General features: G+C 58.0%; 1 protein-coding gene across 3 annotated transcripts; it reads right to left on the bottom strand.

The window, feature by feature from the left end:
* Positions 1-1,065: 1,065 nt before the first annotated feature.
* WNT11 (Wnt family member 11) lies at positions 1,066-21,620 on the bottom strand. Of its 3 annotated transcripts, none has more exons than XM_059188579.1 (6): positions 21,333-21,620; positions 17,184-17,366; positions 9,959-10,194; positions 8,135-8,412; positions 5,186-5,478; positions 1,066-1,853 (listed from the first exon to the last, which is right to left on the bottom strand). In XM_059188579.1, the coding sequence occupies exons 2-6, from the start codon at positions 17,264-17,266 to the stop codon at positions 1,679-1,681; spliced, it is 1,065 nt and encodes a 354-aa protein (XP_059044562.1). In that variant the 5' UTR covers positions 17,267-17,366; positions 21,333-21,620; the 3' UTR covers positions 1,066-1,678. The 3 variants fall into 3 exon arrangements, with proteins under 3 accessions (XP_059044562.1, XP_059044551.1, XP_059044571.1); XM_059188568.1 differs by lacking the exon at positions 21,333-21,620 and adding an exon at positions 21,225-21,325; XM_059188588.1 differs by lacking the exon at positions 21,333-21,620 and adding an exon at positions 21,055-21,093.
* Positions 21,621-22,315: the final 695 nt, after the last annotated feature.

Here is a 22,315-nt window from a genome sequence, read left to right as displayed (position 1 = left end):
CCACCAGCGTTATCAGTGCTGTAACCACAGGAAAAGGCCCTTCCCACCTCGGAATTTCCTCATCGGCAAAACAGATTGAGAGACGAGAAGACTTATCTTGAGGTTCCTTCCAGCCTGTGATTCCGTGATTCTGGCTACCCTGTCGCGAGCTCCCAGGCAGGGACTTGGGTGGGTGGCCACACGGCCCTCTCTCTTCCCCGCAATGATCAGTCCAGACTACAAGGCTCTGCTCTCCCCCAACCTGCATGTCTCAGTCTCCCCCCACCAGTGCCACTTGGGACGAATCAACCCCACAATTCCCACATGGCCAGGTCTCGAGAGCCCCAGCCCTCTCTCCATCTCCAACTCAGAGACTCGAGGTACCTCCAGCCAAACGCTTGTGACCTTCTTGACCCTCCTTGCCCCACACCCCACCACCCTAGAGAGAACAAATCCCGAAGGCTCCACTTGTGACACAGGACAGGACTCTGAGGGCTTCTCTCCACACCCAGGGCAGCCTGGCCCAGGCAAAGGTGGGGGTAGGGAGGCTTTCCCACCCACAAACTTTCATCTCCGTCACCTCCCCTTTTACAAGTGGGGAAAGTGAGGCATGGGCGGATGGCAGGGGAAGCCTCCCCCACAGTCACACAGAACACCCACCACGGCTGGTGAGAGCCTGGGTCTGTTACTACCTCCCTGAGGTCTGCATCCCCAACTCCCCGGGGTAGGTCTTCTCTGGAAGCTGGCTTAGCAAGTCTGACGACACAGCCAGGCCCTGCACGCCCGCCTGCGTGTGTCCCTGAGGAATAAAGAATCTGCCAGCTGGGTTTATGTTTCAAGACGTCTGTCCTCGCCCTTGAGCCAGAGATCTTACGGGGAGATCAGGGCTGGAGCTGGGGGGCTAGGGACATCAATCGGAAGCCGCCTTGCCTAGAAACCCGAGAGGTCACCCCGCCCGGGCTCCTGCACCTTCCAAGTTCACTTGAGGAGGCCACTGCAGGGGTGGGCTGGGGTTCTCTCCCCACGTATTTCATACAGCTACTTAAAAAGCTTGTTTAAAATAGAGATCATTATATATATTTATTTATATATATAAAATATATAAAGAGGAATTGAGGCGAGCCACCCCAAAGAAAAAGCTATGTTTTTATAAATATTTCTGTAGCTCCCACATCCCAGAGGAAGAAACAAAACAAAACAAAACAAAACATTGACAACCCAAGCTAGTGGTTCCGTGTGGTGGGCCCAGCAGGCTCAGACCCTGAGGGCAGCCAGTGGGGGGTTCTCAAGGGCAGGGTCTGCAGAACATTCTGAGGAGGACAGGCACACCCCACCCCACCACCCCCTTCCCAGGAGCTTGGTGTCTCTTGCTGTGAAAGGTCAAGTCCTTCCCAGTCCTGCCAAGCCCATGGCCCTGGCTTCTCGAAGTGGCCTGGAAGGCGGCACGCAGGCACTCCCCGGCTCCGGCTGCCAGTTATTTTTAATCTAGTCGGTTTCCTTTGATGTGCTGGCCCTCCTTCCAGGGTGGCCAGGCCTTCTGTCCCCGGCGCTGTCCAAGTGGAGGCAAAGCCCAAGCCACCTCCCATGCCTGGCATCCCGGATCCCCAAACAGCCCTCCGCAGGGTGTGTCCAAGACGCCTGGTGTGCGGGGTGGGGGATGGGGGTGGGCTCCGCGGGTCCCTGGGGTGCAGGTGGGGCTTCACTTGCAGACATAGCGCTCCACCGTGCGCTCACAGCGACGGCACGTGACGTAGCAGCACCAGTGGTACTTGCAGTGGCAGCGCTCAACGACGCGGTCCGTGTAAGGGTTGTAGCCGCGGCCGCAGCACATGAGGTCACAGCTGTCACTGCCGTGGGATGTCTTGTTGCACTGCCTGGGGCGGGGTCGGGGAAGAGCACGGGGTGGTCAGAGTGCCACAGACCCCAGCCTCCCGCTAACTTCTGCTCCGCTTGGAAGGTGTCTTGGTCCCCAGGGGAATCATAACTAATCCCTTCCCCAGAGGGTACTTCTCATTTTCCCCTAGATTTCTAATAGGCACGCATCAGAATGACGAGACTGTTTTGTTTTTTTGGAGGTGTCTTTGTTTTCTGATCCTTCTACTTCTAAATACTGCAAGGAGCCTCAAACTGCTCTAACGATCCTGTCTTCGTATCTGATCTTGAATTATATTGCAACAAATGTAAAGATCGTGTTTACATGGACAATCCCAAGATAATTCTTGATAAGACATAGATGCAAGGCAGAGTGACTAGGTGGCAGGCTGTTTGCTGAGAGCGAGCCTCTATCAACCATTGGCCCCTCTGTGCTAGGTGCTTCCCTCCAGTATTTTACCTTCCAGGATCCTTGGGTCAGTGGAATTATGTCCATTGTACAGATGGTAATGGACTCAGCTAAGGGCAGAGGAGTCTGTGGGCAAGCAGTGCTTGCCCAGAGTTACACGGTGTGAGCATGGGGTCTGGGAGAGCTCGGGAGGACTTCCTGGAGGAGGGTCATATGGGCCATGTCATGTAAGGCACACAGCAATCTAAGATGGAGAAGAGGGTAAGAGTTTGAGGGGGCAAAGAAAACAAACAGCTTGGGCAAAGGGAAAGGACCTGACCTAATCTAAGAGGCAAGAACAAATGGAAGGATTAGGGCTGGAAGTGCGGAGGCTGGAGAAAGAGAGGCCAAGATCTGGGCTGGGAGGAGGCCATGGGGTGGGAAGGAGGGGGCACAGGGAAGGAGAGTCAGGAGGTGACAGTGGCCTGCAGGTAGGGGCTGCCAGCAGTTCTGGGCAGAAAGGAACAGCAGGAAGAACACATGCCCCGGAGGCAGACAGACCTGGGTTCAAATCCCAGCACTGCCACTTACTCGCTATGTGACTCAAGGCAAGCCACATAACAAAGCTGACTCTGCTTAGTCACTCAACACCATTCATGCCTCTCAGCCGGATCTTGGAGGTCTCCGGACAATTTCTCCAGGAAAGGGTGGAAGGAAGAGGAAAGAGTTTCATTTTTATTTCTAGATCCCTGACATGCCATGTTTGGAACCTGCCCTCCAACCCCAGAACCAGACAAGGTCTGTAGTAGGGCCCAAGACAGGGAGCTGGGGAGAGTGGGACTCAGAGCAAGATCCAGGAGCCTAGGGCAGCTTTCATCAGTGCAGGGGCTGCTGAAAGGAACATGACTAGAGGGCCAGGGTACTGGAATGCTGACTGCTGCTGAGGCTTCCCTTCACCAAGCTAGATGTGAGGGGGGTGCGGTGCTAGGGGGCCAGCCTCTAGAGAGCAGCCACTCATGCACACGCTCCTTACAGTTAACGAAGCTCATTTACCTCCAATCCCTTGTACTCCCGAATCCCCTCACCTAGCAGAGTTCATGTTCCCCCCTCCTCCAGGAAGCTTTCCTTGATGTCCAGGCTGGCTCAGGGCACCTCAGGACTCCCCTCCTCCTTGGGCTTTCCTCTGTCACAATCCAACCACTTATCTCTCCCGCCTCTCTATGCCTGCCAGAGCCTCACGTAATAAATAGATGGGAAAGTGTCTGTAGTTGTAAGCTACTGAGACTTTACAGTTGTTAACTGCAGAAAAAGCTGACCCATAGAGATGTCTGCAGAATGCCATCTTCAGAGGAATGGCCGAGAACTGAGCCTGGCAGGAAATCTGGTGGCCAAGTCGGGGAAGGCATTCAGAGAAAGCAAGGGAGGCAGCCGGTGCTGTGGGATGGGGTGGATGGGGTGCCCTCGTCAGTGGTTTGGGGGCAAGCAGAGTGGGGGCCCCTGGGACAGCAGAGGCCTGGCAGCCTGGGGGATGGGGAAGGGAGAGCACCATTAATGAGCCCTTCCCATGGCACTAACATGGCCCTCGGAAGTGTAGCTGGTGCCTGCCGGCCGCCCCTCCACACTGCACAGAAGATGAGGCCGAGCCTCAGAGAAGTGAAGGGATGTGCTCAAGGTCCCGCAGCAAGCATACTGCAGCGCCAGGGTGGGAACGATCCTTTCCTCACACACCGCACACGCACACACATCCCCACCATGGACCCAGGGAGACCCTCTGTGGGCTCCAGGCCCTCCCCAACCTCTCTGGGTTCTAGAATCCTTCTGCCCCCACCCCCTCCTCATTACACCCAGCCTGGCTGCCTCAGACCAGACTTGCGCTCCTTCCGTCTCCCTGGCCTGACCTGGTTCCATCTTCACTCCGCCTGACCCCCCTCAATCTGGCCTCCAGATGGGAGCCAGGGCCTCCTCGCAGAGCCTGCTGCCCTGGCCTGTGAGGATGGAGCCCCCCCCCCCCCACGTCAGGCCCCCTCTCCTGGAGACAGGAACATGGGCTGCGGAGGAAGCAAATGCTGGCCGGGCACCAACTATGTGCCAGACACGTTCTCAGACACCCTCGCTCTGGTTCAATATTCTTTTAACCCCGCAGAACACTAGTTTTGTGGAATGCTATTAGGGGCTCCCTAATAAAAGAGTTCCACAGCCAAACACCTCTGGGAAACGTTGGCTTAGGCAGATCCTTTACTGTGGGATTCCTCCGAGCCTTTCAAATGTCCTCGTGCTTTGCAGATCGCCAGAGAGAATTTCCCGATCGTATTTGATGGCAGGACTGTTCTTAGGAGAACGTTCGGGACTAACGTCCCTCCAGAACCATCCCCGGGAAACATGGCTGCCCTGATTCCTCATCAGCCATGCCCAGCACACAACAGGTCACCCCTGCTGGTTCTTTCTTTCCCCTGTCCTGAGCCGGCTTCAGCAGGGGTGATGGGGCCAGCTGTGGGGACCTCAGCCCTGCTCTTAGGCTGGGGCCCAAGGGCAGAGAGAGCTGAGGCCCAGGAGGTGGGTGCGTGCCTATCAGGGGACACGGGAGCATGGTCTGCCCACAAGCCAGACCTCCTCCTCCTGCTGCCCAGGTTCTGTGTTCAGATCTGTACAGAACTCCTGCGTGCCTGTGGGCTGGCTGCTGCCCCCTTGTGCCTCAGGTCCTTCTCTATCCAGGATGTCCGGGCAAGGTACACAACGGCCCCTCCCAGGAGCTCTGCTGGGGGAGGGGGGTACCTCAGACCGTGGCACCTCTGCTCAGCACTTCTGGGGCCACCTCCCTCAACCAGGCAGGGGCTCTATCCCCCAGATGTCAGCTGAAGTGAGACTCTGTGCTGGCCTTGAGCTGGGGCAGGCAGGGCCTGTCGGCAGAGCTGACCCCTTCCCGCCGAGGTGGCAGCGGGCCCTTACCTGTCTTGCGTTCCATGGGAGCCCACCTTCTCGTTCTTCATGCAGAAGTCAGGTGAGCTCTGCAGATAGACAAGCTCCGAGTCCTTCACGGGCCTGATATCCAGGTCCTTGGGCACCAGGTGCTTGCGGGTGCCCATGGGTCGGTGCACGACCTTGGTGGCCGACAGGTAGCGGGTCTTGAGGTCAGCGGCCACATCCCGGAGCTCCTGCAGCCCCTTCCAGCAGGTGCGGATAGAGCAGGAGCCAGACACCCCGTGGCACTTACACTTCATTTCCAGAGAGGCGCGCAGAGCCTGCAGACAGGGGACGGCGTCGGGCTGGGCGGCCAGGGTCCCCTCCCTGGCCTGCTCGGGGACCCTGCTGCCTACCCCCTATTCCCCACATGCTGGGTGCTCTCAGGGAGTCGTTGCCTACTCTGGGCCTCAAGAAAGAGAGCTTTTGGCTCTGAAGCTGGGGAGTGTTATAGGTTCTAAGCTCCTTCTCCAGCTTAGGCAGTGGCTAGGAAGGACAGGAAAGGAAGGAGTGGTATTTGTAGTGATAACTGATTCCAAGTACCCAAGCACTTAATATAGCTTCGTCATCATTAACAGTCCTTCACGGGAGGTAGCCTTTCTTTCCCCCATTTTCAAATGGGGAAGCAAGGGCTCTGAGAGGCCAAGTCTCAAGCTCAAGGTTGCACAGTTAGAAAATCCTGGAGCTGGGATCTGAACTCGGGTCTGAGGGCAATTCCAAAAGCCATGGCTTTCAATAATTCCATGCTTTTCTCTTGCACAAAACTAGAGCTCACTGAATGTTTGCTGGGAGAAAGGGGAAAAAGAGAAGGGGAGGAATGATGATTGTGGGGGGTGGAGAGGCAGGAAGTCATGGGGGCGCATTCCCTCGCCTGGCTGGCCCTTCCCCTCCACCACTGGGTGACCCCCAGCAAGCCCCTCCACCGATCAGCAGCTCCGCCCTACTCTGTGCAGGGCAGGCTCGAAACTGCTATCCGCAGAACTGCCGCAGGGATTCCACGAGAGGATGTGAATGAAACGGTTTTGCAAACTCAAAAAAGTCAAATTAACCCCGGTCTGAAAATCAGTCTAATGACTGTGGTGGAGCTGGGAGGCCTGGGCTCTGGGGCTTAGGGAGACTCTAGCCCCGGCTTCTGAAATGACTCTATACCCATCATCTTCCTCGGGCCTCAGTTTCCCCAAGTGTACCTGAGGGGCATGAGTTAAGACAGATGTCTTTTGCAGGCTGTTTAGTTTTGCATCTTAACCCTTGCTTCTCTGCACACAGGACTGGGATCCCTCTGCCCAGGCCAGCCCTCCTGCCTCCCTTCTGTAGAGCTACAAGGCTTACGACCCGTATCCCCTGGGTCTACCCCTGCATTAGAAAGATGGGGAAACTGGGGCATAGAGAGGGCAGAGACTTGCCCCAAATCGTTCGGTTAGTTAGTGCAGGAGCTGGTAAGGTCCCAGGGCTCCTCTCCTTCACCGGTGCCAGGAAGTGGGGAATGAGGGAGTCCACTGGGTCTAGAATCAGAATTGGCTCAGCAAAGCCTGCGAGGAGCACAGGAATGAGATGACCCTGCTTGAAGGGCACATTCAGCCTCTCAAGGGCATCAGGTACTCTTGAATCATCGACGACAGGTAACTACGTTTAGCTCCCCAGCTCACGCGGGTGGGAAGGGCCCTGAGCCTCCTGACACCCTCCATGGGCCCCTGTTTGCTATTTCGTTTAACTCTCATGAGCCCTGTGGCCACTGGAGAGGGAACTGATGGCCCCAGGGAGGCCAGCTCCTTGGCACCAGGGCCCCAGGAATAGCCCCAGTGAGGCTAAGGAGCCCGTCTGGACTGCATGGTGTGGGGATGGCTGTGCCCCCAGCAGCATGAGGCTCAGGCCTGGCCGTGGGTAGGAGTGAGGCTGGGCTCTTGGGCTGGGGGCGGGATTCCCAAGGATGGGGGCAGGCGGCAGGGTTGGGAGGCAAGGTCCTGAGTCCCTGAACAGACCCTGCTACAGTCTCCACTAGTGTCTCATGGCCTAAGTTTCCCCAACTTTCCAGATATGGCTTGGACATCCTAGAATCTTTCCAGGAAAGAGACCAGTGAGAGAGTGAGGGGAGGACGTGGAAACCTCTGGGCTTGGAGTCCCATAGACCTGGGCTCCATCGCACCCTGCGTCCTTGGCTAAGCCACCTAGGCTCTCTCTGCCTCCCTTGCTGCCTCTGTACGATGGGTCTGCTGAGGCCGCAGGCAACCAGGGGATCCACATGCACCTGAAGTGCCTCCTTGGGCCCCCGCTGGTAAGGGGGACGGCAGGGCCTCCTCACTGGGGGGTGGGGTTTGCGGACTACAGGACAGCCACCACAAGGCCTGGTGCTCACATTGGTATGAAGGATTTCTTTTTCTTAATTTTCTAAAAATAAGAAGGTCCATTCATTTACTTACACATTCACCCCAACCTTCTGTGGAATGAGGTGAGGAATCAAGGAGATACTGAGAGTAACACATGTTGGGGGCCCACTGCGCTCTGGAGTTGGGCGGGAGTCCCCAGAACACGGCCAAGGGGGACTAGAGAGCAGCAAGCCCGTCCGTTTTACAGATGGGAAGAACTGAGGCCAGATAGGAAGTGACTTGCCCAACGTCCCCCAGCTAGTTTAGTGCCAGAGCCAAGGTGGGAACTTGCAGCTCTGGACTCCCAGCTCAGTGCTCCTTCTGCTCCACCCAACATTTTCAATTCAAATCCTGGTGGACCCCCTAGAGGAGGAGGAGCCTGACAAGCAGGTCCCAAGCATCTAGAAAGGGGAGAGCGGGACAGGGTGGGGAGGAGGATGGGAGCACACTGGTGTGGGTGGATTGGGGCCCATCCCCCCCTCCCGCCACCCCCGCCATCAGGGCGCACTGGTGGCCCTCTCCTTGCCGACTGGCACAAGCACAACCATCTGGGGTAGGTGGGGTGGGTGGTTACCTGTCTCCCCACTTCACTGTTGTGTAGACGCATCAGTTTATTGGCTTGGGATCCTGTTTTTTTCACCTTCATAGGAGCATCGGAAAACTTGGCCCCCATGAGGAGCCCGTAGCTGAGGTTGTCCGCACATCCTCCCCAGCGGTTCCCGGGCCCGGGTGGCTCACCTGGGACGGGGCCGCAGGAGCAGCCGGGCAGGTCGCCGGAGGTGCAGGCCCGGGCGATGGCGTGGCTGATGGCGGCCGCCGACAGCGCATACACGAAGGCTGACTCCCGCGTCCCTGGGGGGAGGTGCTGGGTCAGCCGGGGCTGGTGACCCAGGGGACAGGACCCCACCCAGGCCTGAGGGCCCCGTCCTGAGCCCCTGCCTGCCTTGGTGGGGCTGGCAGGGGACAGGGGCTACAACCAGGTGGACGACACTAGGAACATGAACCTGTCACTTGCCCATTCTCCCACACATACATCAGCTGACTTGGACACTTGCTCGCAAATGCCCCCCACAGGCCCGCAAAGCCCACACACCAATGGGCACCCTTGCTTCCACACATTCACGATTCTGGATCTTCCCCCGTTTCCCTGCACTCACCATTAGGGGCTACTCCTCAAAGGACTCATGCCTCAAAGGGCAGATGAGTGTGCAAAGAGGTTGAAATGTGTTCCCCAAAAAGAGAAGGCCAAGTTCTGACCCCTGGTACCTGTGAACATGACCTCATTTAGAACCAGTCTTGGCAGGTGTCATGGAACTAAGATGTGGTCGTCCTGGACAGGGTGGGCCCAACTTCAATGACTACTTCCTTATGGGAAGGAGGAATCATGGATACAGAGACCCATGGCGGGGGGAACCCCACACAACAGAAGCAGGGATCAAGGCAAAGCTTCGACAAGCTAAGGAAAACCGAGGCTGCTGGCAACCACCAAAAGTTCAGAAGGGGCAAGGAAGGATCCTCCCCAGGTCATCGGCGGGGAGCACAGGCCTGCCAGCTCCTTGATTTCAGACTTCCAGCCTCCAGAACCCTGCACCATACAGCTTTGGTGTTAGAATTCCTGTTCGTGGGACTTGGTCACAGCAGCCTTGGGAAACCAATCCGGATGGAGCCCAACGTGTCTCTGCTGGAGGGTGTTCTCCCCTTAGGTTCATACAAGTCACCTCCCCTTCTCAAGCCTCAGTTTGCCTAACTGTAAAGTGGGAATGATAACACCCACCTCACAGGCTTGCTCTAGAGTTCAGATCTTTGGGAAGGAAGGAAGCTTTGTCAAGTGCTCCACAAACCTTAACTGTTACCTTGTGGGGGAGAGATTAGATCCTCTGGGGCCCTTCTGCCCATCAACACCCTCCCCCTCCAAAATCTACCCCAGAAGGCACCTGCTCTGGAAAGTGGAGCCCCTACCTCTCATTGTGCATTTCACAGCATTGGCAGTCACCTCTGTCTAGAAGGACCCATGCACACCTGTCTGCCTGAGGGTGGGCTGTCCTGTCCTCCTGGGCCACATCCACCCTTTCTTTGCGCATTCGGGTACACAAGCATTTGTACTAGCCCTACACTGTTATATCCACTCCCTGTGTATTCCTTTATTCATTAATTCATGCCTGGATACCCATATCTGTGATTAAATTCAGCCACCCATCCATCCACACCTATATTCTTCTCCACGCCCCCATCCACCCCCCCAACCAAGGCACCCATCCACCCACCGCAGAGAAATCAACATCCATCCATCCACCCAGGAGTTCACCCACCTACCCAGACACATAACTGTATGCCCGAAATCATCCATCCCCACCTGCACGCATGCCACAAGCCCCGGCAGCCCGTGCTGGCTCCCTACCTCTCTCCAGGTCAAGCAGGTAGTTGGGGGCAAGCTCGATGGAGGAGCAGTTCCAGCGCATGTCGGCGAATGCCCTGCGGCAGGCCTTCATGACCTCGCGGGCGGCGTGCACGACGGTGTGCATGAGCTCCAGGTTGCTGCGGCAGAGCTGCACCTGTGCAGACACCAGCCCCTCCAGCTGCTTGCAGTGCTGCGTCTGGTTCAACGCCAGGGCCGCCGGGGTCTTGGACAGTGCCCTGCATGCCGCCGAAGGACAACAACCCACAGGAAGAGAGAGTCATGACCGGCCGCCTGCCCTATGGTCCCAGCCTTCCCTCAATGCGGTTGGGGGCCTTTGCTAGAACGAGCTGGGAAACCAAGACACAAAGACCCTCCCCCTCCCCCTCCCTGTGACCTTGGGCACATCATCATCCCTCTCTGTGTCAGGCCTTCATTCATAATGCAGGATCATGACCTCCTCCCTACCTAGGCTTTGCTATCATTATCCTAACAATAAACCGTTTTATGGGTCACAGAGCACTCACACCCGCTTCCTTGTTTAATTCCTGTGAATTACGACTCCTTGTTCAACATTCAGTCCCTGCCAAGTCCCTGTATGTGCTGGGCCCCCATGCTGCGTGCTAAATGATTACAGTCCCACCATAATCCTTACCGTTAACTGAGCACTTACTAGATGCACAGGAGGAGCTAGGAGCTTACCATACATCCCTCTGTTTAATTATTAAAGTCATTTATGAGGCTGTAAAATCCCACAACATGAAAGGAATTTATTAAAGGATTAAGGAGCCACTCAATTTTGTGATAGATTACACATAGCCATGAACTTGCTGTGTGCCCCTAGATAAATTACTGTCCTCTTCTGGGCTTCGGAGTCTGTACCTGCAAACTCTATTTCCCAGAATGGGTTCCAGTGAGACACTCTGAAAAAAGGGATCCAGGCATAAGTGCATTTGGGGAACCTGATACACTCTATCCCTCTTTGGAGAGTTACTGATGCACATTTACATTTTAAAAGCCCTGAGAAGTCCCACAGCAAAGCAACAGGCTGGGTTTTGTTTAACTCAGGAGGCAGCTTAGCACAAAGGCCTTTGTCTGAGAAACGCTGACCTCATCCAGGCTTTGGGAAAGGCTGGCCTGGGGGTCACTTATGAACCCAGGTGACATTACAGGATCGAGGAGCTTTCCTGATCCCGGATCTAGGTATTGGGACTGCAAAGCTGCAGGAGCCGGGGTCCATCCTGGATGCACGTTTCTCCTCTGAGGCATCTCCTCTAAGTGCATGCTACAGGGACCCCAACAGCCTTAAAGGGATCTGCATAGACTAATCCCCTGCCCCAGAGCCAGCTGGCCCTCAGCAAGCCAGCAGAGACGTGGGAGGAAGTGGGGCTGGGGGCGGGTGGTGGTGGGGGGATGCTAATCTGCAGCCATAGTGCTGGGGGGCCCTCCCTGCTTGCTGTGAGCACCACAGTCTATTAGGGTCAGGGCTGAGACCTACTGAGGCCAAGATCTCCCAGGACCCTGCCTAGGGAGATAGTACCGTGCGAAAGAACAGTACAGGGAGGGGCAGACTCCGGGGTCTGTCGTTCTCCCTTGTGACCTTGAGCAAGTCACTTGGCCTCCTCTCCTAGGCCAGCAACCTCTCAGCATTACCAGGGGGAAGTAACTCAGTGCGCCTCATGTGCTCTGCCCATGACTGACAAACCCACTTGACACTCAGGGAGGGAGTTACTACAGTCCCTGAACTGGTGGTCTTTTCCTACCAGCCAAGGGCTGCTGCAAACCTGGGCCCCCTCTCCAGCATCCTGACCTTAACATCTGGTCACACCAGACTCCCGGCTCCCCTGAAGGGGGACAACCCTACCACCTTGTCCTTGCCCAGGAATACCTTTCCCCTTGCTAAATGAACAAATGAACTTGATCTACTTGTGGAAGAAATATTTACTAAGCACCAACTCCTCCTGAACTCATTTGGTAACAAACACGACACAGATCCTTTCCCCAAGGAGCCCTGAGTCTAATGGCTACACAGAACCCATCCACAGTTATAACCCAGATGTTCCAGCTCATGGGCTGGCCCAGGAAAGAGCCCAACTTAGGGCACAGCTGTGTGACATGGGTAAGCTACCCAACCTCTCTGGGCCTCGTGGTCCTCATCTGTTATAAGAAAATGACAATTCCCACTTCAAAAGGTCAGGGCAAGACTTCAATAAGATAATGCATATAAAACATCTGGCGCACTCACACATGGGAATGCCTCTGCTTATTGCTGGGTGAATGCCGGACCAGAGGGAGTCAGAGACCTGGGTTCTAGCTCCAGGTCTGCCTTGTATGTCCTGTTCACCTTGGGCAAATTGCTGAGCCTCTCTGAGCAACACCTACAAAATGGGAACTCCGAGAGGCCTTAGAGGGGCTGAGTGGGGTAACAGGAGCTACGTTAGGTCCTAATAAGTCAGTTTCCCTCTGCCTCTCACTCTCCACCACATGCCCCACCCATGCTACAACTCCAAAGTAGAGAAAGCAGAGCCAAGACAAGTGGGCCCGGTCTGGTGTCTGCAGTCGGGCTGGCCTGGCCCAGCCTCAGATCGATCAAGGCTTTCTTAGGCTGTTTCTCCTCACTGCTACCCCTGGCCCGTCCCTACCCTCCAAACCATGAGCAGGGAAATGTCTGGTAGCTTTGGATGCAGAGCTAAGTTAGGCATGGTTTCATGACCTGCACTGAGCCAGCCAATCCTCCCCAGCCCTCTGAGCCCCGGAGGCCTGTCTAAGCCAGGACCGCTCAGGGAACCTCTTGTCTGGATTCCTGCAGCCTAGACTGGGGGAGCTGTGACCACATAGAGCCAGATGCTATCCCCTCAGCCTGTTTCCTGGTTGGTACAGCCCCCCACCTGCACCCAGCTACCACCACCCACACACGTGGACACACTACCCCACGAAGGCACAGCGTTCCCCAGCTGACAGAGCCTCTCGCGTCACGCCCCATCCCATGCTCACAGAGGGGTCAGGCTGGGAGAGGACTACCCCCTGCCCTTTGTACAGAGGATGACACAGAGGCGCTCCGGAGCCCAGATGCCCCATCTCCTCCCGATGCTATACTCCCGCAGACCTGGCATTTCCTTCCTGGGTACCCCTCTGCTGGGCTGGGGGCTGCCGACACTCAGCCTGTCCTGAGCCTGCTCTGTCCTTCATCCTGGCCCAACTTTCTTCCTTCCCCTCCGTGCCAGTTTTCTGTTTCACAATGGGAAGGATATATTTGAGAAAATGCCCCGCACAGCACCGGGGAGCGCGCAGTGGGCACTGGAGCAGAGAGGCAGCCTTCTGAGTCCTAGCAACCTGGGCTCCTGCTCCAGCCCAGAAATGGACAGTGAAGGCCCAGGCTTTTCTTGGAGAGCTCAGTGCAGCCAGTTCCTGACTGCCATGTGCTTTGGCTCCAAAGTGGGGCGGGGTTCTCTGTGCTACTGGTGCCTGGGGACCTGGGCCACTCTGGGTATCGGTCTGTCCCACTCTAGAGTCACCCAGTCTCCACCTCCCCAGCCAGAGGTGAGAAGAGGTACTAGGAGGAAACCCCAGTGAGAAGTCCCCCAGATGAGGCCCAGACCGCCAAGGAGGGCAGAGGACAGACAGGAAGCATCCTGGAGAGCCTTGGTGGGCGAGGAGGGGGAGAGTGGGGCACATAGAGCGGCCAGCCGCAGCACGCAGGCGGGGAGATCTGGAGGCAGGAGGCAGCGGATTCCACTCCAGAGGAGGGCCATGCGGTCATCTGGTAATTAGTGGTAATGACCGTTTCTAACTAAGTCCCCCTTGGGGAGGTAATCAAGGATTAGGGCGGGAGGCGGGGGAGTTAGCCGTCTGGACATCTCCTCCGGCTTACCTCGCGGCAGCAGACCCCTAATTGAAAACATTTTGGTTTATCAGGGGCTGGGGACATGGGGGAGAAGGTGGAAGAAAGGACACAAGGGAACAGAGTTCACAAGCAAGGTCCGTGCCAAGGATGCATGCTGGTAGCCAAGGTTTCTTTCATCTGGGAGTCGAGGGTTCTCCTGGGAGTGGCTAGGGGACTGAGGCTGGGGTTTCAGCTCCAGCTCAGTCGCTCATTCAATATGTAACCTCAGGCAGGTCACTGGCCCTTGCTGGGCCTCAGTGTCCCCATCTCATTGTACAAGTGGGAACACCAAGGCCAAGGAAGGGCAAGGCTTTCCCAGATGTGTACATAGCCAATTGGGCAGAGCCAAGCCAGAACCCAAGCTTCCCAGATTCCAGGCTACGGCTCTTTTGCTCACATTTTAGAGATGAGGAAACTGAGACTCAGAGAGGCAGAAACCACTGATTTTCCCGAGGCATGGCTCATGGCTAATGGACTGGCAAAGCTCAGGCTGAGACCCAGATTCCCAACAGGCGAGCATTCTGGGCCACTGAGCCCCATCTGGTTTCAATTTTGGTGTCAATTGCCCCTTTCACCTTCAGGTCCCTTTCCAAAGCCCAGTGCAGCAGGACCACGGGGAAACCCCGGGACAGGTGAGTCTCCTGGGTAAGCCCCCAGCCTCCTGGGCCCACTGTTCCATGGTTCCCCTGTGACCACAAAGCCACAGAGTCAGACCTCCTAATTCCACATCCTGCTTCTGCTGCCTACTAACTGTGACACACTGGGAGTTAAAGGCCCCTTGTCCCTCCATTTCCTGTTCTATTCAAATGGGGTAACAGCAGAACCCCCCCCACCCATGGTGGTTGGGAGATTCAAATGAAATAATATACATAAAGTGCTCAGAACAGGGACGCCTGGGTGGCTCAGTCAGTCAAGCCTCTGCCTTCGGCTCAGGTCATGATCCCAGGGTCCTGGGCTCCAGCCCCACTTCTGGCTCCCTGCTCAGCGGGGAGCCTGTTTCTCCCCCCTTCTCCATTTCTACTCTCTCTCCCAAATAAAATCTTAAAAAAAAAAAGTGCTCAGAACAGTGCTTGGTATGTAACAAAGCCACACACACACACACACACACACACACAGTTTGTTATGCTTAAACTCCACTCCAGTCTCTCTCTATATCTTCAGGTCCAGCAAGAGTTTAACCACTATCACGGGGCTTCGGCGAATAGAGCCCATCTGCCTGGGTTCTGATCCCACAGTCACCATTAACTAGCTGCGTGATCTTGGACAAGTAACTGAACCTCTCTGTTCTTTAGTTTCCTCATTTGTAAAACGCTAGTGATAAGAATATCTTGGACCTGATGAGAGTATTATCAAACTTAAGCGACTAAAGCTTTTGGAACGGAGTCTCGGGATTTACGAGGGAGCTCCTACCATTCCTGGCTTCTCTCCTTCCCCACGATGCACTGGCCTGCCTCTCTACTTGCGTCCCTGCTCTTGCTCCTGCCGAGATGCCTGCTTTGCATTCCATCCTTAGCCATCGAAATCCTACCTACTCTTTGAAGCCCAGCCCAAGCCACCTCCCTTTGATGAGATTCTAACCGCCCCTCCTCTGGGCTCCTACACTCCCTCTCCTAGCACACAGCCCAAAGTCCACTTCACATCTGGACACGTCCATCTACCCCAAGCACATGAGCTGCTGTAAGGCAGACACTGAATGTTCATCTTTGCAGTAGCCCAGGCAAGGCAGTGGGGACAGCATGGACGCTGGGTTTAGCTAGCCATCTATTCCAGGCCCTCCTGGGCCACGTGCCACAGGGGGGCTCGTGCAAGCCACAGGCTTGTCAGAGCCTCAGCTCTCCCACTGGCACGGGAATGGTAGTGGCATCCCCCACTAGGAGGAGCAAGGCTCTTTCTTGGCCTCTGATGCTCCTTATGCTTTCTGGCAAATCATTCCCCCTGCTGGGGACCTCAGTCCCCTTATCTGTACAATGGTGTGGAGGGTGAGGAGGGCTTGGATGCTCTGATCAGAGGTTCCCACCAGCTGGCACAGTGCCAGGCACCAGCAGGAGAAGGTGGCTGACATTTCAAAAAACTAATCAGAAGCAGCTGAGAAGAGCCTCTGAGCCCAAGCTTCTCCTTGCAGACAAGAAATACAAGAAAGAAGATGGGGTTCCCCCTCCTGAATCACCAATTAATCAATAACTCAGCCCCCGGGAGGGGATGGCCAGTGACCTCAGGACTGTTTGCTGGCAGCCCAGCCACAATTGCCCTGTCCTGCAGCTAATCCACGAACCTTCCTCATAGCCCCTCCCCAGTCCCCATAATCTGTCCCTGCCTTTCTTATCTATGTGGCCCCCACTCCACCCCGACTCCAGACCTGTCCTGTCCTGGGCTTCCCCACCACTCAAAATAGAGTCCCTTCACCCAAAGTGCCCTCCTCCCCACTGAGCCCATCCGCCAAAGTCCCAGAGACTCCTCAGGCCCAACCTAAGGCACCACTGCTCACAGATCACCCCAGGGTCCCAAGTATGTGCCCCCTACCGGGTAGTCTCCCCTCCCCTGGGCGCCCATACCACTGCCCTGGTCCCTCCTAAGGCACTTGGAGTTATTTACAGCTTGGGCTTATCTCTTCCAGCCCAGAGGGCAGCTCCTCCAGGAAGGGGCTGGGTTTTACTCCTCTCTTCCCTCCACGGCCTGGCCCACAGCCTTGTCCAGAGCAGGCACTCCCTTCTGCTGGATGGAAGAAAGACTCCATCTCCCACCTACCGGTCCATTAATAATTTCTGTCTAAAGGAACACCCATCACATGTGCACAGCATCTGACAGTTTACCAAGTTCTTTCATGAGCCGCTTCTCATCTGATCAGAGTTAGCTAGAGACTCCTTCCCTCCTTCGACAGAGGACACTGAGGCTCCCAGAGGTTGAGCAACCCTTCCTCCAAGGTCACCCAGGTGGAGAGGGTCAGGGCTGTTTGAGATCTTCTACTAGGGTCAGGAGACTGACAGGAAACATGATACTGAGCAGGCCAGGGAGCAGAGCAGCACAGAGCCTGTCCATTGGCCCAGTGGACCACATTGTCTTTTTCCATCTGTCCCCGTTGAGGTCTTGTGAAATGCTAAGCCGCACAGGACCAGGCAGTTCTGTCGTTCCACATGCCCTGTCTGGGTCCTGCTTCCCAACTCTCGGGGAGGTAGGACAGTATTTTACACAGTAGGAAAAGGAGGCTTAAAAAGAGTGACTTGTCCACGACCCCCAAGCCAACTTTTGCTCCTGGGTCTGGGCATGCTCACTCGATCCCCAGCGGGTGCCCCTCCACATTAGCCGCTGCCCCCAACCTCCTGTCCCACACCCGATGTCCCCACTTACAGCCACTTGATGCCGTAGCATACGCCGGTCTGGAGCGCCAGGGCGAAGAGGAGCGCCTCGCAGACCCGCGGCCGCGCCCTCATGGTGGCGCGGCACGCGCGCTCGGGGGTCGCACCCTTGAGGAGTTGCACGGAAGTCCCGCAGCGCGCACTGCCACCGCCGCTCGTCCTGAGCGCACGCCGCCTGCAGTCGGGTAGAGCGAAGGCGGCGGGTTAAGGCGACGCGCAGGGCTGGGGCCGCGGGGGGGGGGGGGCGTTTTATTCAAATTACAAAGGAGGGGTCGGCCCGGGAGGCCGAGCGCGCGGCGGGCGTCGCCTCCCGCCCCGCACTGCCTGGGACGCTGCAGGCGTCTGGCTCAAATTAGGTGTCGCCCGAGCGCGGCCGAGGGCGTGTCCACCTAGCGCGGCCCCAGGCTGGGATCCAGCCTGCCAGTGCGCAGGGAAAGGGGGACTGGACCAGAGAGGCAGAGGGCCGGTCAGAGACAGAGGCAGAGGGAGCAGCCGGGCACAGACAGACCTCGCGAGGGACGGAAACGGGAGGAGGAAGGGGGTCAGGGCCGAGGCCGGGCGTGCGCTAGGGCAGATGGCGGGCCCAGGATCCGCGTTATCTCCAAAATATTAACCACTAGTTCGTAGGGAGGCCTTGGCAATTCTCCTTCCCAGCTGGGCCTCGGTTTACCTCCTCTGTAAACTAGGGACACAGATGTGATTCCAACCGGGATTCAGACACAATTCGCCGTTTATAAAGGAAGTTCATGATCGCATCTGCTCCTCCCAGCAACCCTGTGAGATAGGTACTATTACTGTCCCCATCTCACAATGAGAAATCTGAGGCCCGAGATGCGGAACTGCAGGTCCATGCCCCGTGTTCTACTCCTAGGTGTCCTGTTAGTTCGCTGATGGTCAGACCAGGAAATGGAAACTTGCTCCGGGCATCAGTGAAGGTGACGATGAGAAATGAGATGCCAAAGGTCTTTGCACAGTGGTCGGGAGTCTGCAAGTCCCCGCCTAGCGCCCCCCCCGCCCCGCCCACTTTGAAGGGTCGGGTGGTGCCCAGGCCGAAGCCAAGGCGGGACAGCCCCGCCAACGCTTAGCCTGCTCAAGGAGCCGTCGCGATGCCGCCTCTGGCCGCCAGGGGGCATCCTGGGGCCGCGGAGCAACCATTACCCAGCCCTCCCGTAGGTCGCAGGGCCGCTTCTCGGGCTTTTTCTTCTACACACCACCCCCCGCCCCCATTTTTGGTCTTCCCTCTCTTCATTCTCACCTCGTTAACTACCTTCCCGGCTTCTCTCAAATTTACCAACACTTGGCATTCTCCCGGAGACAAACACAACTCTGCAGCCCCTCTCCCCTGGGGAGGAGCAGAGACAAAGAAAGGGATTCCTTTCTAAAAGGCTCGGGGAGTTGCAGGAGACGGCGCCCACCTTACAGAGGGCGCTTGAGCCGAACGGGGGCGTTCTCCTCTGTCTGTGTGAGTTTGGGCAAGCCCTCCAACCTCCCCCAGGCTGTTTCCCCTTGTATGATACAAGGGACTGGACTCGACCGCACATCTCCCGAAGTCTTCTAAGCCTCGCAGGAGCCTGCGAGCCTTTGAGCCCCCACCTCTCTGCCTGAGTTTCCACTGTTACGAATACCTGTGCAGTGTGTGCGTGTACGTGTATGCCTCAAGCACACACACAGATCTGAAATAGCACTGTTTTCTGAAAGCTTGCGGTACAACCCAGAAGGCAGGGATGAAACCCTGAATTACGTTTCTTTTTCCTCCTTCCCAGTCTCCTGCTAGGGTCCTAACACCGAGCCGCTCACTACAGAGGTGCTGAGTCCTAGGCTAGGGGTCTCAGCGGGGTTCTCAGTGTTAACTGAGCCCCCTCTTCCCACCCAGCCTGCATCCAAACCTTTTGTCTTACAGCCCTGAAAGTTTGCCACACTCCAGCGGACAAGAAGTATATCGGCTGGATACGGGGGGAGGGGAGAGGATCAAAACTCCAGTCACTGTCTCTTTTCGCCCCCACCCTGTCCCGAAATGTGGGCTCCCCTCCACCCCCTACCCCGCCCCCCATCGGGCGCCCTGCATTCCAGAGTGGGGAGGAGGAAGGAACTGCAAGCGGACAGAGGAGAGTGCGGATTCATAGCGGGGCATTCGTGTCCAGCCCTACTCGCCCAGGGAGAGGAGGGGCCGCCCTGGTCACAGCAAACGGGGACTCAGGCCTACGGACACTCCAGGTCTTTCCTGAGAGGCCCCGTGGTCCTGGGCTTCTCACTCCACCAGCCCTGCACGTCGCTAGGAGACATCGCTGGCCTGGCCTTCTGAGTCCTAACGGATTATTCCTGTCCCGTGTAAGTGAGTCCAGGACAGCGTCGCCGGCTGTGGGGTCACCCTCAAACCGCGCGCGGCGGGTCAGGACGCACTTGCTTTCCCGAGCCCCCGGCCCGCCAGGGGGCGCTACGCCGGGGTTCGCGGTGGGATCCGCAGCTGCCTCCTGCGCGGTGGGACTTTGGGCAAGTCCCCTTCTCTTCCTGGGCCCAGGTGTCCCCGTCTGAGGATGAGATGAGGCGTAGAGTAAGTGCCCTCTCCGCGCTGGTCGTTGTATAAGACATCCACTTGCCGCGGTCAGCCGCGAACGGCTCGACCCCTTGTTTCAGGCTCAGCGCGGAAACTCCGTTGGGGTCTGGCACGTAGCGGGCCAGCGTCAAAGCGCAGCGTCTTTGGGAGACACAAGCTGCCCCCCCACCCCCCGCGCTGGGGTTAAGGCCTAAGCTACTCCGTTGCAGCTGGCGACAGAAGTGGCCTCCCGGGCTGTGCACCGTGAGCTCAGTAGCCGCAATCCGCTCCAACAGGTGGTTATAAGGCTTGGGCTCTGGAAGTCCTTGGAAACGCCGCCGCTAAGGCGGCCGCCCCTCTAAGTCGAGCCGCTGGGGCCACGCGGAGCCTTCCCTACCGGGATGAGCTCTCACTGGGCCGGGAGCGGGTGCGGCGCTCGGGGCCGAGTGTCCACGCCGCGGGCAACGTCGGCGCGGGCCGGGCCTGAAGCCTCGGGCTGCGCAGCTGGCAGAGCCGACCCTGCTAGCCGGTGACGCCGAGCGACCGCTTCAAGGTTACCTGCGACGCGAAGCTAGGCCGGGCCCACAACCCGGCTTTGACCCCAGTGGGGAGTCTTGCGAAATCTGTCTGCTCTGCTTCGAAAGACGCGCCCGGTTACCCGCGAGACGGGTTATTTTAGAAGAGGGAAGGGTGGGGTGGGAGGACCCGAGATACGTCCTGCCACCCCTCTGGAGCCGGACCCTGAGAGCCTAAGGACCCTCAGGGTCACGGAGACACCTCACCCCCACGAGGTGGGAGGTGTGGGGCTCGTGCGCGAACTCAGCCAGATGTTCGTGGCGGCTCCAGATGTGCCTCCGTCCCGGGACAGGGCTCTCCTCCTCCCCACCCCACCCCCAGTCTGGAGCTCAGGTCCGTAAACAGTCCCAGTTCTCCCCTTCCCCCGCCGCCTGGGGGAGTCAGTCTCAAAGCGAAGCTTCCGCCCCCACATCCCCCCCCCCCAATTTGGTAGGAGCTGCAGTAGTTCTCTGCCTTTGGCCACCTTCTCCCACCCCGCCATACACACCCTCTTGCCCAGCCGCACGATCCAAGTCCCCCACCCCCGGGATGGCTCGGGCATGATCTCATTCTCGGGCCGAGTGGGAGGGAGAGGGTCGAATCGGGGGAACCGGGCCGGGAAGGCTGGCAGCGACCCGCACAATCGGCACAAGCAACCTCCAGCATACAGACCGGGAAGGCCCGCGCCCCCTAGGCACCCCACGGCTGCGCTCCTCCAGGAGACTCCTCGGAGAATCGCAGAGGGGAGGTGTGGAGGAGGACTTGATGTGCTTACCCGCGAGTCTGTGCCCTACGGGGTCGTGCTGTCCCCCTTGGACTCAAGCAACCTCCAGCATACAGACCGGGAAGGCCCGCGCCCCCTAGGCACCCCACGGCTGCGCTCCTCCAGGAGACTCCTCGGAGAATCGCAGAGGGGAGGTGTGGAGGAGGACTTGATGTGCTTACCCGCGAGTCTGTGCCCTACGGGGTCGTGCTGTCCCCCTTGGACTCGGACGCCCTTGCCCCAGCACGTCCCCGCTGAGAACCAGCGCGCTGCGGGCGGCCGCGGCTCACCTCCTGGGGCGCTCGGCGGGCGCGCCCTGAGTGCCCCGCTGCCCGGGCGGTCCGGGGAATGGCTAGCGCGGCCCCCAGCGGCCCCGAACGCTCTCCGGGCTGGGCAGGCGGCGACGGCGCCGTCTTCACGCGGCAGCCGCAGAAGGACGCCCGGGATCCCCGCGAACGGCGGCCGGCTCGGGTTCCGCGAGGACTGCTGGCAGCGCGGACTCAGGCTGCACAGGGCTGCGCCGGGCTCTCGGGGCCTGCGCTCGCCCGCTCGCCCGAGCTCTCCTCGCGCCGCACAGTCTCCGGCGCAGGCCGCCCGAACAGCTTTATAAGGCGCGGGCAGTCGCTTTGATCCGCCCACGTCAGCGCGCGGAAACCCCACCGGGTGGCTCCGGCCGCGCGCGGGGGGGCGGGGGCGGGATCCCCGCGGACGCCAGGGACCCGCGGCGCCGGCGGCACAGAGGACTTCGCACCCTGATGTGTTACAAAGGGGGGACTTATTAGCCGTAGCTGGTGTTTAATAAACGCGCCTGCTGCCGGCGTCCTGCGCCCCTGCGGTGCGTGGGGGCCCAGGGAGGGCAGGTTTCTAGAGCTCGCAGCCAGTCGAGCGAGGAGCCTCAGCCCGTCTGGTTTGACAGAGGAGGAAACCAAGGCTCCCAGGGAAGTCCTGCTTCGGTCTCAGCCTGGAGCCTGGCTGGTATCACGAGGTGTTTGTCTTGCAGCTCGGTTACTTGACACGTCTGGGGGCCCGAGGACTGCGTTGGCGTCCCAGGACGTCCTTCGAGGGGTCACCTCTCTAGACTTCTGCTTCTAGTTCTGGAAAAGGGATCCGCTATCCCGAGCTTTGTGCGGAAAAGAGGAGCGAAAGTGCGCTGCCCTGTGAAGCACGCTGTAAACCCGAAGCCCAAGAAGGCAGGCGTTCCAGCCTCTGGGGTGACTGTCGGGGAAGTTTTCTGGACACCTTGCCTCCTGTTCCCGGGGGTGGGGGGTGGCTA

The sequence above is a fragment of the Mustela lutreola genome, chromosome 1, assembly GCF_030435805.1.
Source record: "Mustela lutreola isolate mMusLut2 chromosome 1, mMusLut2.pri, whole genome shotgun sequence".
NCBI classification, from domain to species: Eukaryota; Metazoa; Chordata; class Mammalia; order Carnivora; family Mustelidae; genus Mustela; species Mustela lutreola.
Note: the sequence above shows the minus strand (reverse complement) of the source record. Positions and strands in the feature narration are given on the sequence as shown.

What these genes read in the sequence shown, in the direction of transcription:
- WNT11 (XM_059188579.1), bottom strand. Translation starts at nt 17,266, where the DNA reads ATGAGGGCGCGGCCGCGGGTCTGCGAGGCGCTCCTCTTCGCCCTGGCG. An exon ending in CCTGCTTGACCTGGAGAGAG is followed by an intron (nt 8,413 to 9,958) that starts GTAGGGAGCCAG and finishes ACCTCCCCCCAG; the next exon opens with GGACGCGGGAGTCAGCCTTC. An exon ending in ACAGTGAAGTGGGGAGACAG is followed by an intron (nt 5,479 to 8,134) that starts GTAACCACCCAC and finishes CCCTGTCTGCAG; the next exon opens with GCTCTGCGCGCCTCTCTGGA.